This window comes from Bubalus kerabau, chromosome 8 (assembly GCF_029407905.1).
Source record: "Bubalus kerabau isolate K-KA32 ecotype Philippines breed swamp buffalo chromosome 8, PCC_UOA_SB_1v2, whole genome shotgun sequence".
In the NCBI taxonomy this organism is placed as follows: domain Eukaryota; kingdom Metazoa; phylum Chordata; class Mammalia; order Artiodactyla; family Bovidae; genus Bubalus; species Bubalus kerabau.
Window position 1 is genome coordinate 46,569,349 of NC_073631.1, and position 14,438 is coordinate 46,583,786.

Genomic DNA, 14,438 nt, shown 5'->3' on the forward strand with positions numbered 1-14,438 from the left:
CCGCACCTTTGTTTGGAGTTTTCCTGGATCCCAGTAGGCAATAATGATAAGGCTGAGATAAATATTTAGAACTGCACAGCCATGTTGCTGCAGAAGGTGCTCCCTATTTTTTAATCAAGAGATTAAACCCCATTCACAACATGACTTAAAGATAAGATTGAGCTGGCAGGAAGGTGGATATTAAGTCTAATTTTCTAAAAATGAGGAATGAAAAACCAAAACAAATAGGCACTGTAAAATGGGTTTTGTTTTTTTAATGGCAGGTCAAATATCCTGAAACATACATATAGTTTGATAGTCTTCTAATCCCAGTTGAGTTCAAATATTAAAGTAACACACACAAGCTAAGAGAATTCAATATTGTTCCAAGGCACTTACTGAATCTCCATGACTAGATGAAAACAAAGACAATTAGGATGAACAATTAGACAGTATATAATATAAAAATAACTTTTTGCTTACAATTTACAAAATGTATTATTATTACAATCTTTGATCTCTGATAACCTGTAAAGCTGGCTGCATGAATCCAGCAATTTTAAAAATCAGAAACTATTTTCTAAAACTTCAGGGCAAATAATTTACAAATAAGGTACACAAAGATTTAGACCATGCAGAAATTTCTTACATCTTCTGTTAATAATATTTTATAACTGCAACTTTATCAAATTATATACCTACTTGCCCTGTACATATACAAAATAATGCATACATGATAAAACATTAGCAAAAAAGAGTAGTCCTTAAACTCAATTTATCATAAAAAGTATTACTATATTAACATGTCTACAAGCAGCGTGTAACAGGGTTAAGAGACATTAAGGCAATAATACTTGAAGTTACAAAATAAACCAAACGTAATACTTTTCCTAAGTGTAATATAAGGCAGGTAGATGGTCCCAGCAAAAAAAAAGAAAAAAAATCACTAAGGTAACAATCTACACTGCTGTTAGTCCCACATTTTTAAGATGGAATACTATAAATCTGGCTTTCAGTGGCACTTGAATTTTCCAGTATAATTTAAAGTGTCTTTTAGTTCCCTGAATCATGTCCATTCTGAAGGTGGATCTCTTGGTCCTTTGGGTTTTCCACAGCGATTACCAAAACCTATAATCAAAATACCACAATAGTTGGCTAGTGTTCAGAAATACTTTTACACTATTAAACTGTATCTGTAAGACATTCTTCTTTTCTGGAACAAATAAATTTCCATATGGGAATTTACAATTTAAACAAATATCTACAAACATAAACCAACTCTTAATTTCTTCTGTATAGTTGAGAAAATAACTGCTTCTTTTATAAAAATAAAATCAATTCTATAAAAATGTAAGAGAAACATTTAGGATATTTTAGTCTTTTCAACACAAAAGTAAGATTTGTTTACATGCTGCATTTTATATTTTAGTTTTTAATCTCAGTATGAAACAGGATAAATTTATTTTACAATTAATTCCAAGCAACTTTGATGGTACATGTTTTATCCTTACCAAGTGTCGTTTAAAAACCTGAAGAAATCATAGCAAAAAGTTTGATAAACTTTGCCTTAAGGAAATTCTGGAGCTATGGCAAATAACTGTTTTTCATTCTTGCCAGCATTAACTACACAATTATAGTTTAAAAATTATTTTGTAAACAAATTACCAATCTCTGTGGCTTCTGTTGGACTTTCTGATAGTTGATCTTTCTTGTTACTAAAAGTAGGTGGACATTCTGTACAGGTCTCTGTATGAATACCTTGTGCTGGATGATCTAAAATGCAAACCAAAGCCATGCAAACCAAAGCCATTATTAATCACAGTCATTTGTAGTATAATATGTAAAAAATTCCTCTAATTGCTTTTAATGTGGGCAAATCATTAAAAGAGCAGTTTTCTCTTGAGCATCATAATTTTAGAGGCCCAGGCAAATGCAAGGGTAATGAACACAGGAAACCATGTTAGGTGTGCTTACAGGCACCTAGAAATCTGCAGCGAGTACTTTTGCTATGTGAAACTTCTCCTTATACTCTTACTTTAACTTCAACTGAAATGCCTTTCTGTGGAAATCAATAGCAAATAAGTTCATAGTTTATTAATGGAGTTAATATTTGCACCTAAAAAAGTAGTAATTCTTTTAAGGTTTAGCATTGCTTAAATTGTGGTTTACTTATTTAACTGCCAGTGCATAAGACTAGTAACAAAAGGAATCAACCACTATGATTCATTCTTTTACCACTCACCACCTTCATCACATTCCCTATACCCCTGTAAGGAGCTTTTCTAGAAACCTGGAATACAAGTCAAATGACAGACTATCCTTGTCATCAGGTACTCATAGTCTAGAAAGAGGCTGACAGACTTTTTCTATATATGGCTAGACAATAAATATTTTAGGCTTTGTAAGCCACATATGGTCTCTGTCCCATATTCTTCACTGATTTTTATTTTCTAAAGTTAATTTTGGTTTAAAATATAATAAAATTTATTTTATTTTTTAATTTTACTGGAGTATAGTTGATTTACAATGTTGTGTTTCTTTGTTTTTATGTTTAAACAACTCTTTAAAATATAAAAACCATTTATTCAGCTCAAGGGCAGAATAAGAAAACAAGCCAAGAGCAGAATTAGGCCTATGGGATACAGTTTGCCAACCCTTGGTGTAGTAGGAGAAAACAGACAAGAACATTGATTATTATAGCGGTGTGGTAAGTGCAGGCACAGAGCAGAGAAGCACGTAGATGACACCAGTGGTGGTGATGGAGTCATGGTTGCCTTCCATGGGAAACGACGGTTTAGATTAAAAGCCTCAATTTTCTGAATGAAGTAAAAGGTTAGATGAAGTAAGAGTTAGTGGGATTCATGATTTTAGAAAAAAATAAATGCTGAGGGCTCAACTGTGGATCAATCCCAGAATTGTATGTTCAATCTATAAAACTGAACAATGTCCCCCAGCAGTATTGAGTAATCTTGAGGGATAAAATAAAATGGCAAGAGAGTCAGGCACAAGAAAGTTAAGGATAACTATGTGTGTGATTAAAGTGATGGATGATAGTATCTAGACTGAATAGAGGAGAAAGAGAAACCAGAAAGGAGTTAACAGATACAAAGAAAATAAAAGACCCAGGGATCTAGCAGTAGTAATATAATACAGATAATAACAGCACTGCTACCATTTTAATGCCCACCATGTGCCGGGCACTGTGTATGTATGATTTAATTTAATTAAACCTTCATGACAATCATAACCTCCTCTAGAGTAGGTTACTATTATTATCTGCATTTCACAGAGAAGAAAATTGAGGCCTAGAAAGATTAGGTCACTTCCCAAAACCACATGATAAGTAAAATGGCAAAAATAAGATTCCAGTCTCGGTAGGCTTGACCCTAAAACTTCTGCTCTTTTTCCTTATATGTTGCCTCAGAAAAGTAAATAGAGAGTAATAAAGAGTTATGTGATGGAATGAGCCCCATTAGGCACAGATTCAGGGTGACAGCAGCTGAGGCAGAAGAGAGGTTAGGGCAGAGATGATAGATAAATTGAGGGAATTATACAGGCTAGGATGTTTGGTGAGCCGCTCACATGGTTACTCCTTTAAAGGAATGAATGATGACCTATTTTACTATGATAGTAAAAGTAATGCAATGGAAACATTTTCTAACTTGGCATTATAACACTGGGTTGAGCTAACATAATCTTACAGGCCTTCACAAATGTGAAAGTCCTAAAAAGAAAATTTCCAAAACAACCCAATTCAATCATCTAGGTTAATTTTGGGCATTTACTCAAATCACTGTCACATCTAGATTCTAGGTGTTTTTATAAATAACAGAAATAAAATATAAGAAAATATTCTAAAAATGATTTCCTTCTTATCAGCCATTAACGACTGATAATAAATGCTGTTATGCTCCTGACCCATAATAATACCTGGTATAATAATAAATTTAAAAGAATTACACTACATAATTCAGGTTTCATAAAAGTCATCCTACATATTTTTTCACATGGAGAAATAACCAAATAATAACAAAAACACCAAAAACAAAACAAATAACCAAATGTGTATACCATGAGACATGCTATTTTATGTAACTTAATCTATATAATTTATAGCAGAAAAGAACACAATCCAACTTACCACATGTTTCACTTCCAGAGGTTATCAAGCCCTATAAGGAAAACATTCAAAAACTATTATAGTATATCCCTTTCATGCACAAAGTATAGAAAATGTGGTGTTATGAGTATATATCCCAATAAATCAAGATCTATCAAGACTCTCAGTGTCAAAGGAAAAGAAAACAATGGTGTTTTCAATTAAGAGTTAAAAAATTTTAATGTGGTGTTTTTATATTGGGAATAAAAAGACAAGGAAATTCATTTTTCGTTCTGGATGAAAAGTGAACTTGCAGCATTTACTGATTAGATAATTATGCATACAAGTGCATTTTGCCAAGGCTCTACTGTATTCATCAAATTATATTACTGACTGTAAGACATATCTTTATTATTATGGTACCAATACTTTATGCACCAGTTAAAGTATATTACAATTTTTTTTAACCAATTTTAAGATAAGCTCCAATTTTGGAGATATTCAAATATGAGGAAAATATGCAAAATATTAATGTTGACAAAAATAGCATTCCCGTTGCTAAAATATTGAGCTACCAAAACATTTCCTGAATGTGAAAGGAAAACTCCCACAACCAGAAGAAACAAAGGGAAAGACTATATACCTGATTTTATAATAGAAAAAACAAAATCTAGGATGTACTATGACCCTGAAAATAGTAACTCCTGTTCCATTCATACCTCCAAAATGGTTTGAAACAAGGCATAATTTACAAATTTCAAAAGCAGCTTGGAAAATAATACTCTGAAATGATGGTCATGTTCTTTAAAAAAATTTCTGATCTGACATTTTATATAGGCTTTTTATCTGAAATCATAGCATAAGATACAGTTATCAAAAATTATATTTAATAGTCTTAAGGTAACAGTTATTATAATAAACTGTTAAGATCAATTAATAAAAGAAGAAAAATACTGAGCTATAGCTGTTCTAATCCCCAAAAGACTCACTTCAGGGTTTTTTTGTTCAGACTGTTCCTGATTTTGAAGTTCACTCCACTCAGCTCTTACAGATGTACCTGAGAAAAACAAAATCTTAAAATTAAAATTAACATCTTTAATTCTTAAAATTTCTTGATTCAGGTAATATTTAAAAACAGATACTACAGATATTTAGAAATGATCACTTTCACTAAATTTTTTCCCAGTTTTTATTAACTGAAGAATATTCCTTCAATCTTTTCTTCCTTAAAATTTAAAAATTCCATTATCAGAGCTTATATAAGCACATTGTAATCTACAGGTATGACAGATTTATTTATTTAGTATTAGTGAAGTTTACAGCTTCACTATTTTTTAAAAATTCCTAAAATCAGTTAAAATTAAAAAATACTGGTAAAATGCAACAGATAAGACTGGTAGTGAGCACCTCCACTGAGCACAAGACACTGCAAATATAGTAAAGTTGTTTCTGTACTCTTTTTCAGGATGAGGAAGAGAAATATGAATGTGATCACTTCCTCCCACTTTTCACTGATATTCTTGTGGACTTAAGTGTCACTCAACATCACCTGAGTGACGCTGCCAACAAAATAATTTAAATGTATGTCTTTTCATATGTAAGTGCTATTTTTAATGAATGAAAGACAAATTATATACTGTTATAATTACATTTAACTGAATTATAGTATTTGACATAAATGCAGCCATTTTATTAGCAATCTTAGTAAATAAAAACACCATTTTAAGGTATTTTTCATATAAAGTATTAAAAACATTTATCAGTATAAATTCAAACCTGTTTTTGAATTTAATTATGCAGCTCAAGAGCAACAGATTATAATTAGCCATGTTTTTCAGGGCTTATTATTAGAGTATAAAATATGTAAAATCAGAAGATACACTCACTGTGTTCATTTGCTAGTACAAATGATTCAGGAGTTCTTTCAGGTAGGGGAGGAGGCGAATCTTCACTAACATCAACATCTATATTAAATACATAAAATTTAGACAAATTATGAACTTGTTAGAAATGTTAACTCATTTAAAAATGAACTTATTATCTAAACAAAATGAGAGCTTTTTTGACATTCTTAAAGATCACTATCACGAGTATCTAAGAGAACCAGTCTTTAAAAGTGCAAAAAATTAACAAGATATCCTTATCAGTAGACTCATTATCAAAAAGAATTAGGAAGCTTACTGAGCAAAAAACCTCCATCATTGATGGACAGAGCAAATGTCAATGATTCTCCTGACACCCTCTAGGCATCAACCACACTGTCCTCTGAGTTTGAAGGCATCTCCAACAGAGAAGCCAGCAAGTGCCTTTTCTACTGGGCCTGCTGATGATCCTCTGAGTCCACAAAGGGAAGCTTTATCATTTGAAGTCAGTGTTTCCCAAACTATAATCAACTGCTTAACTCCTTTTATGAGTTTTGCCATACTGTGGACCATATAAATATATATTTAAATCCCACTCATTTTCAACTTAATGATGTACTTCAGTCATGTTTTAAATAAATATTCACGACTAAAATAGATTGATAGTGCTAGTTATTTTTCTAATACACAAAATATAACCATTATAAATTTTAGAGCAAGAGAGGGGACTTATGTATATCTATGGCTGATCCATGTTGATGTATGGTAGAAACTAACATAATATTGATAAGCAATTATCCTCCGATTAAAAATTATTTTTAAAAAGGGTCCAGTAAAATGATTCAAATGAAAAAAAAATTTTGCAATGTTCATTTATTCAGTGCCTAAAATCTTATGAACAGTGCATATGACCATACTTTGAAGATACATTTCTGTGTATCCCTAACCCTTAAAAATATTAACAACTGTGCTATGATACTTTGCTGTTTTACATTTGACAGGACATGCATTAAAAAGAGAGTGAAAATCAAGAAAAGCCTTTTCAATTTTCAACATGCATGAGGCCAGGTATGATTACTCTGGTCCTACCTTTATTTAACTGAAGCCAAAGAAAATACAGCCCCCTGGATTCTCCTGAGAAAAGTTCCAGTCCAGTACTTTATATATATATATAACATCAGTACTGTAAGTCTTTCTTGCATGTAAAGTTAAAGCAAGTAAAAGAATTATCCACCTTGCCTGGCAGTAATAGTCTGGAGTATTAATCCTATTTCCCCTTGCCCCTTTGTTACTAACAGCTCACAGTGAAGAGATAGGTCCTGGAAGGAAGGAACGCACAATCTTGGCATTGTGGTGTCATTTCTTAATTAAGTGAACAAATCAGGAAGTAGTCTGGTTGTTTACATCAAGTATCAAATATCTTTTGGAAACTCTATACCTCTTCTGTTGTAACAGTCCTCATTTTTAAGACTTTATTTTCTAACTGTATACTTGGCTTCTCAATTGCATGTTTCTCCCTGGATCTTTGAATTGCTTTTTCTGTGTAATAAAATTCTGTTTCAGATGTTAGCTAACCAGAGATGCACATTTTCATAGGCTTTTGTAAATAATACACTTTATGGGAGCCTAGTGTAGCCATGTTTGAGAAATCTTTCAGGAGGCCTAAGTCAATATTAAAATCAGAATTCATAGCCAGGAATTTGTTTTATGCAAAAGGTTGCTTCAGGCATCAAAATTATTCCATAACAAATTTTAAAACAAACAAGCAAACAATAATCTAATACTGGTGCCAATGGTTCATCTACAAGGTAAAGAATGAATAACATTAAAATTTAGGACTGCTTGAGGGACTTCCCTGGCAGTCCAGTGGTTAAGAATCCACACTTCCACTGCAGGGTATATAAGTTCGAGCCCTGGTCAGGGAAGATCCCAGTACAGTGTGGTCAAAACAAACAAAAAAAGAACTGCCTGTAGTTATGCTGCAACACAGAATGTTCTATAGGAAAATCTTTAATGCCAAAGTCATTTAAGCATAGTTTGGGTCACACTGCACTGCCTGATAATGCTAAAACAAACAAAACGACAATTTCTTGTCTATGTATTTTCTTGTGTAGCTATAACCTAGTAGTTATTTTTCAAATCCTGAAGTTGAGGGAAAAAATATTGACAATTTTAAATTATGCCAAACTGTTACAATATTTATTATGGCAACCAGTATCTTCTAAAGATCCTCAAATAAAATGTAGAAGAATCAAGAACTAGCTTAGTTCTTGGTAAATTTAAGAAACTAGCTTAGACTCTCATCTACTCTATCAGATACATCCCCAAAATAAAATGATAAATAAAGAATGTTTGAGATGAGGAAATCAGGAACCACAGTATGGGTGAACTTATCAGGTCAGAATTAGAAAAAGTCACCTTTCATGTTCACAGTACTAATTTTGCCTGCACATAATAAATAGCAGTCTGTATGTGTCACTACCAAAGTTCATGGACAAGTAAAAGACCACTGATAATCAATCTATCAGTAAATAGCTTTTGTGTTTATATATTTGCTCTCAACTTTATGGTCTGTTTAAGATAGCAATCATGGTAATTTTTATCAGATTAAAGAGGAGTTTCAAGACCCAATAATACATCATGGAACTTAGGGCATGTGTTATCTTGAGATGCTTAGATTGCTTAAAGAGTCATTAATTCAACAGTAGTAGCACTGATGACTAGATATGGAAATATCCCATTTTTTACTGACTGAATTAAACTTCCCATACTCTGTTAAGCAGTTGCAATATTGCTCCTTGGTTAAACTCATTGTTGAAAGGAGCCTTTACTAAGAACAATTTTAAAAAGGTATGTTGTAGTTAAAAGATCATAAAAGATAATGAAATAGATATATTTTTGTTGTTTAGTTACTAAATCATGTCCAACTCTTTGCAGACTGTAGCCCACTCCTCTGTCGATGGAATTTTCCAGGCCAGAATACTGGAGTGGGTTGCCGTTTCTTTCTCCTGAGGATCTTCCCAACTCAGGGATAGAACCCTCATTTCCTGCACTGGTAGGTGGATTCTTTACCACTGAGCCAACTGGGAATCCCTTACTCTCTGTAACATACATGGGTGAAATTAAATAGCCAATATGTCAGTGTCACTTTAAGTAATTCTACCTTCTCTAAATTATTTCCAACTATTTAATCATAGAAACTTTGACCCATTTATACTAAGAATTGTAAGATATAAGAAGAGAAAGTTTACAGTTACAACAATTCAAATATTTTGGAAACACAAAGTCTGGTAATGCAATGTGATCAAACTAAGGTAACAATAAAAATAAAACTAAGGTAACAATAAAAACTGTTGTTTACTGTTCAGTTGCTAAGTCATGTTTGACTCTTTTGTGACCCCATGGACTGTAGCCCACCAGGCTCCTCTGTCCATGGGATTTCCCAGGCAAGAATACTAGACTGGGATGCTATTTCCTTCTCCAAGAGATCTTCCCTAACCCAAGGATTGAACCCATGTCTCCTGAACTGACAGGCCGATTCTTTACCACTGAGCCACCAGGAAAGCCAATGGTACAGGCTTACTTAAAAAAAAAAATTAGCATAAAAAATAATTGAATTTTGCTGTATGTTCCGGAGTAATGTGTGGAATAAAACATAATGAATTAATATAACAAAACTGCTTAGAACAGTGACTGACTGGCACAGAGTAAAATTTTTAAGTGTAGATACTATTATTATTACCTTTTTCAGCACCTGAATGTATTGTTCCCGCTATATCATGTCTAGCAATGGACATTGGTAATACTTTCCTTGTAGAAATGCTACTAGTGGCAGCAGAAACAGTGGCACTTGCTGTTGAAATACTGGTTTTATTCTTGGTCACAGAACCATCAGAGTTCCTTTCATCTGAGTCAGAGTCATCAGAGTGAAGAGGATTAGTAAAACTGAGGGGTGCTCTGAATAGAGGGGAACTGTCATGATGATCTGCAAGATCATGGGTTTCAACTTGTATTGTGGGGCTTGGTGTTGAACTCACAGTTTTCATTGTTTGACAGTGGATATCTGAGGCTTTGCCTTCAGATGAATCAGGCATGGGTAGAGTGTTCTCAGGTCCATGAAATGACCACGTTAAATGTCCTTTTCCATCAAGAGGTAAGTGGTCTGGCCTTGGAGGTGTGTCTGAATTCTTCTGTGATGCTTCTGGTAGAATAATCGGATCTTTATTTGACTGTGTTGCATTGCAGTCCACGCAAGAATTCTGGGAAATATCATCAACTTTTAGATCTCTTGAACTCAATTCCTGTGACTTAGAGATTTTATCAACTGTACATGGTGAAGCCGAAGCCGATTTAATTTTAATTGCGTGTCCCCTATTTAAGAGTGTGTTCCCATCAAAACTTCTTGGTCCTTCTTGAAGAGGAACCTTCTTAATCTCAAAACTTAAATTTCGCTCCAATTTTTTATCTATCTGTTCAATAGTCGATTCGTTTTTCCCTGTAAGTTCCGTTGATTTACTATAGTTTCTGTTGAGGTCTGTTGAAGGTTGCTCTGATGAAACCATGTGCAACACTGGCTTTGGATGGTATCTGTCATTGTCCTGCCACACTGTAGTGACTGTTGGAAAAGCTGAAGGGGGAGAAGGTGTCAAGATGGGGGGCACTGGGTGAGGTTCTGGAGGCTGCAGTATTTCTTCCTTAGCATCCCCTTCTACAAGGCAACTGGAAAACATGAAAAGAAAGGTATTATAAGAATGTTCATCCTTTTAAAAAACAAGTTGATAGGTAAGTTATGTAGCTAAGCCTCTTATGTTAAAAGTCAGCAAATAAAGTCTGTGGTTATGAATAAAAAATTAAAATTTGCCCAACTAAGAAAATCAAATATTTAACAAGGTAGTAATATATGAACATTGTTTCAAGAAGTCAAATAATATTAAGAATTTTAATAAAAAACCAGTGGTCCCCTCCCGGCCCTCCAGTTACCCTGAAACATCAAGTTTCAACTTTCTTTTTTTTTCAACTTAAAGAAAAATTATTTAATTGAAGGATAACCACTTTACAATATTATGTTGGTTTCTGCCATACATCAACATGAATCACCCATAGGTATACATATGTCCCCATCCTCTTGAATTTTCCTCCCACCTCTCACTCCATGCCACCCCTCTAGGTTGTAAACAGAGCCCCAATTTGAGTTCCCTGAGTCATACAGCAAATTCCCACTGGTATCCAGTTTACATATGGTAGTGTATTACATGCTATTCTCTCCATTTCTCCCTCCCTAAAGTCTCAACTTTTTAAAAACTGCTGTTTCTAAGATTTACATCCATATTTCAAAATACTATAAAATGCACAAACTTATTCTGGATCTTTCTATTTCACACGTACTTTACTGTCTTCCAGCTATGTTAATGTCTTCTCCATCTTCCTAAGACTACTAATGTTTGGCTAGTTCAGTCTTACGACTAAAGCTATCATTCATAGCAATGATAGCATCATTTCCTATTTTTTCTTACATAACTCTTGTTTTCCCCTAATAATTGCCTTGGGTTTCCTATATATTATCAGTAATCCAGTCCTTCAAAATTTCCTGCAGATTTGAACACCTCCTCTCAACTGGTCAATAACCACCAAGAGAGGCCAATAACTGGCCACATAACCATCAATACCACAGACATCCCTCTTAGAAACCTTGAGCTTCCCACTTCAGTTTGGACCACTGGCCCCTGAGGCCACCGCAGAGCAGACAATCCTGTTTCCCAGATCCCATCTTCCTTTTTCTAGGTACACACACTTGATTTAGTGGGTTATACCCTCCAATTGTTTCCTGAAAACTATAAACGGGAAACAAATTTCCCGAGGCCTACATAATTATTATATTTTCAAGGTTACTGACTTTTGGAAAAGGAATATAATTCTAGACTAGATATAACTTTCCTTCAGAATTTTATATCAGAAGTATGATTCCTGTTCCTTTGAATGTGAGCTATTTTTTCTCCCTCTTGGAGCTTTCAGGTTCTCTCTCTCTCTCTTTTTTTTTTTAAAAACAAAAAAAAAAAACCTTTGATGTTCTATAATCTCATGCATGCTAAATTGCTCAGTTGTGTCTGACTCTGCAATCCAATGGACTGCAGCCCCCCAGGCTCCTCTGTCCATGGGATTCCCCAGGCAAAAATACTGGAGTGGGTTGCCATGCCCTCCTCCAGGGGATCTTCCCAACTCAGGGATCAAACCCAGGTCTCCTGCATTGCAGGTGGATTCGTTACCATCTGAGCCACCAGGGAAGCCCACAGTCTCATGGTGTTAACTTTTTAAAATCCATTGTATTAGATTTTAATCCATTATATTGAGAACTTTCTATATAAACATTTATGTTAATACTAGGGACTTACTTCTTTGCTAATTTATTCTCTTCCAGTCTCCTTCCAGACTATGGCTAGGTTTAGTTATTGTTACTACTATTACTATGTAACATACTTCCTAGTTTGATTCTCTAATATCTTTTCTCCACATTTTCTTGAGAAATTTCCTTATCTTCGAGCCTTCCTTAATTAAAATTAAATTTTAATTTTAAAAACTTATGCTATTATTTTTAATTTCCAAGAGTATCTTCTTTATTATGATCTGGTTCTCTGGTTCTTATTTCATGCTTATAGTATTAAGCACTGAGAAAACAGACAGGCCCCTCCCCCCATTGTGTGTTGTCTCTATTTCATCCTGTCCCCCTTTTCCCTGCTTATTGGATATGTCTTTCATGTTAGAATCTTTTATCAAATGTCAAATAATTCCTGGCTCTGTTCATTTTAAATCTACAATTTAAATATTTATAAACCAGAATCATATGACTGACTAAATCTAATACAACAAACGGGCCTTCTTCTCCAATAACTCCAATATAATCTACACAATACATTAACTTGCTTACTGCAGCCATACTAAAAAACAAAGTATACTGTTTTTTTTTTAATCAGTCTTATGCTATTTGGATTTTATTTTCAATTAACAAAGCATTCTTTGTGGAACACAATGAAATTCTGCCAATTTACCCTACTGCATGAATAAGAAAGACGATGACCTAAGTGTATTATACAAAATCACACACACATAAAAATTTGAGTATATATCCCCAAATAAAACCCTGACATAAGCTGAAGGAACATTTTTCTGTTAACACTCATTTAGTACTTTTAAAAATTACCTTTTCGTTTGTTGAAGAAAAATAGGAGTCAAAGTTTTAAAAAAGGTATATGAGAAGGGTTTAAAATTCAAAACACTCTACTCATTTTTTCTCCTTCAAAATTAGGAAGAGGCTACCACTATTTGTTGTTGGAGGTAGATGACCATATAAATCACAAATATCAGTGCACACTTTGAGGACCTCTACCTTGGCTCAATCTCAAAATCTAAATGAAAAGATTTTAGTGTAGCAAAACAATGTTTCTTAATTTCCTTTAAGGTCATTATAGTGTCTTTAGGACTCTAAAGAACTGATATGGGAGACAAAAAAGTTAGAGAACTCACAATCTATATAGGTTTAAACTGGCTACCTTCCACAACAAATACGAAAATGAAAATCAAACAAGAACTGCTGAGAAGTGCTAGTGGGCAGTTGACACCCTGAGCATTTAAACACTGACGCCTAAAACCATCTGTATAGGCTTCCTGATCTTCCTTATAGAAGCATGCAAAGGAATTCTAGAGACTATAATATATAACTATTACATCTTTTCTTACTTATTGTAAGCTTTTACTTTTGTAAAGAAGGATCACATGAAGTACAGTAACTCAATGCCAAGACACAATCATAGTTGCCTCACCCAACTTTAGTCAACTACTATCAAAGTTTTAAGGGGAAAAAAATTGGTGAATCCTATACAAAGAAGTTCTACTTTGAGGAAGGTCAAGCTGTTTGGGCAGATCTATGCTCAGGATAAGACACAGTAAAGTCATCCCAACATTATTACACATCTTCCACTGTGCCTCCTTTTAATTCAGTAACTCAATCTTAACTCCACATTGTAAAGAGAAAACCAACATTTGGTGAAACGAAGTATGTTCCATGTCCTATATGTAGCATTTTCATATACTTCATTTCATTTACTCCTCAGGAAAATACTTAAAAAGAAACCAACGAACCAAGCAAACGAACAGAAAACAAAAAATCAAATAAATTAAGTGACTTACAACTTCAAAGCTTGTAAGCAGCTGAAAAGGATCTGAAACAAAATCATTTTGACTACCTATATTCTTTCCAAACTACCATCTACCTGACCTAGCACTAACCTGAAAGAAACGGGAGAGAAAAAGGGTAACAGGAATAAATATTTTTATCTATTATAAATGAGCACTTGGAATGAAAGTAAGATCATATGCAAATAATTTGACAGTTTTATTACTTGTTATTAGAAAACTGAAATAAATCTTTAGAATAGCTAAAATTTTAGTTGTACCATATCAAAAGATGAACTAAAATCAATTCATGATTATGCTCACTGTTCTGG

General features: G+C 33.6%; 1 protein-coding gene across 1 annotated transcript in view; it reads right to left on the minus strand.

The window, feature by feature from the left end:
• Positions 1 to 239: 239 nt before the first annotated feature.
• The window catches only part of PTPN12 (protein tyrosine phosphatase non-receptor type 12), an 87,844-nt gene continuing 73,645 nt past the window's right edge, over positions 240 to 14,438 (minus strand). Inside the window, exons 13-18 of the mRNA XM_055590152.1 lie at positions 9,683 to 10,659; positions 5,965 to 6,042; positions 5,068 to 5,135; positions 4,121 to 4,151; positions 1,645 to 1,752; positions 240 to 1,107 (exon numbers count right to left, since the gene is read on the minus strand). Of these exons, the coding sequence (XP_055446127.1) occupies positions 1,046 to 1,107; positions 1,645 to 1,752; positions 4,121 to 4,151; positions 5,068 to 5,135; positions 5,965 to 6,042; positions 9,683 to 10,659 (1,324 nt within the window). The 3' untranslated portion in view covers positions 240 to 1,045. The remainder of the gene's footprint in view (positions 1,108 to 1,644; positions 1,753 to 4,120; positions 4,152 to 5,067; positions 5,136 to 5,964; positions 6,043 to 9,682; positions 10,660 to 14,438) is intronic.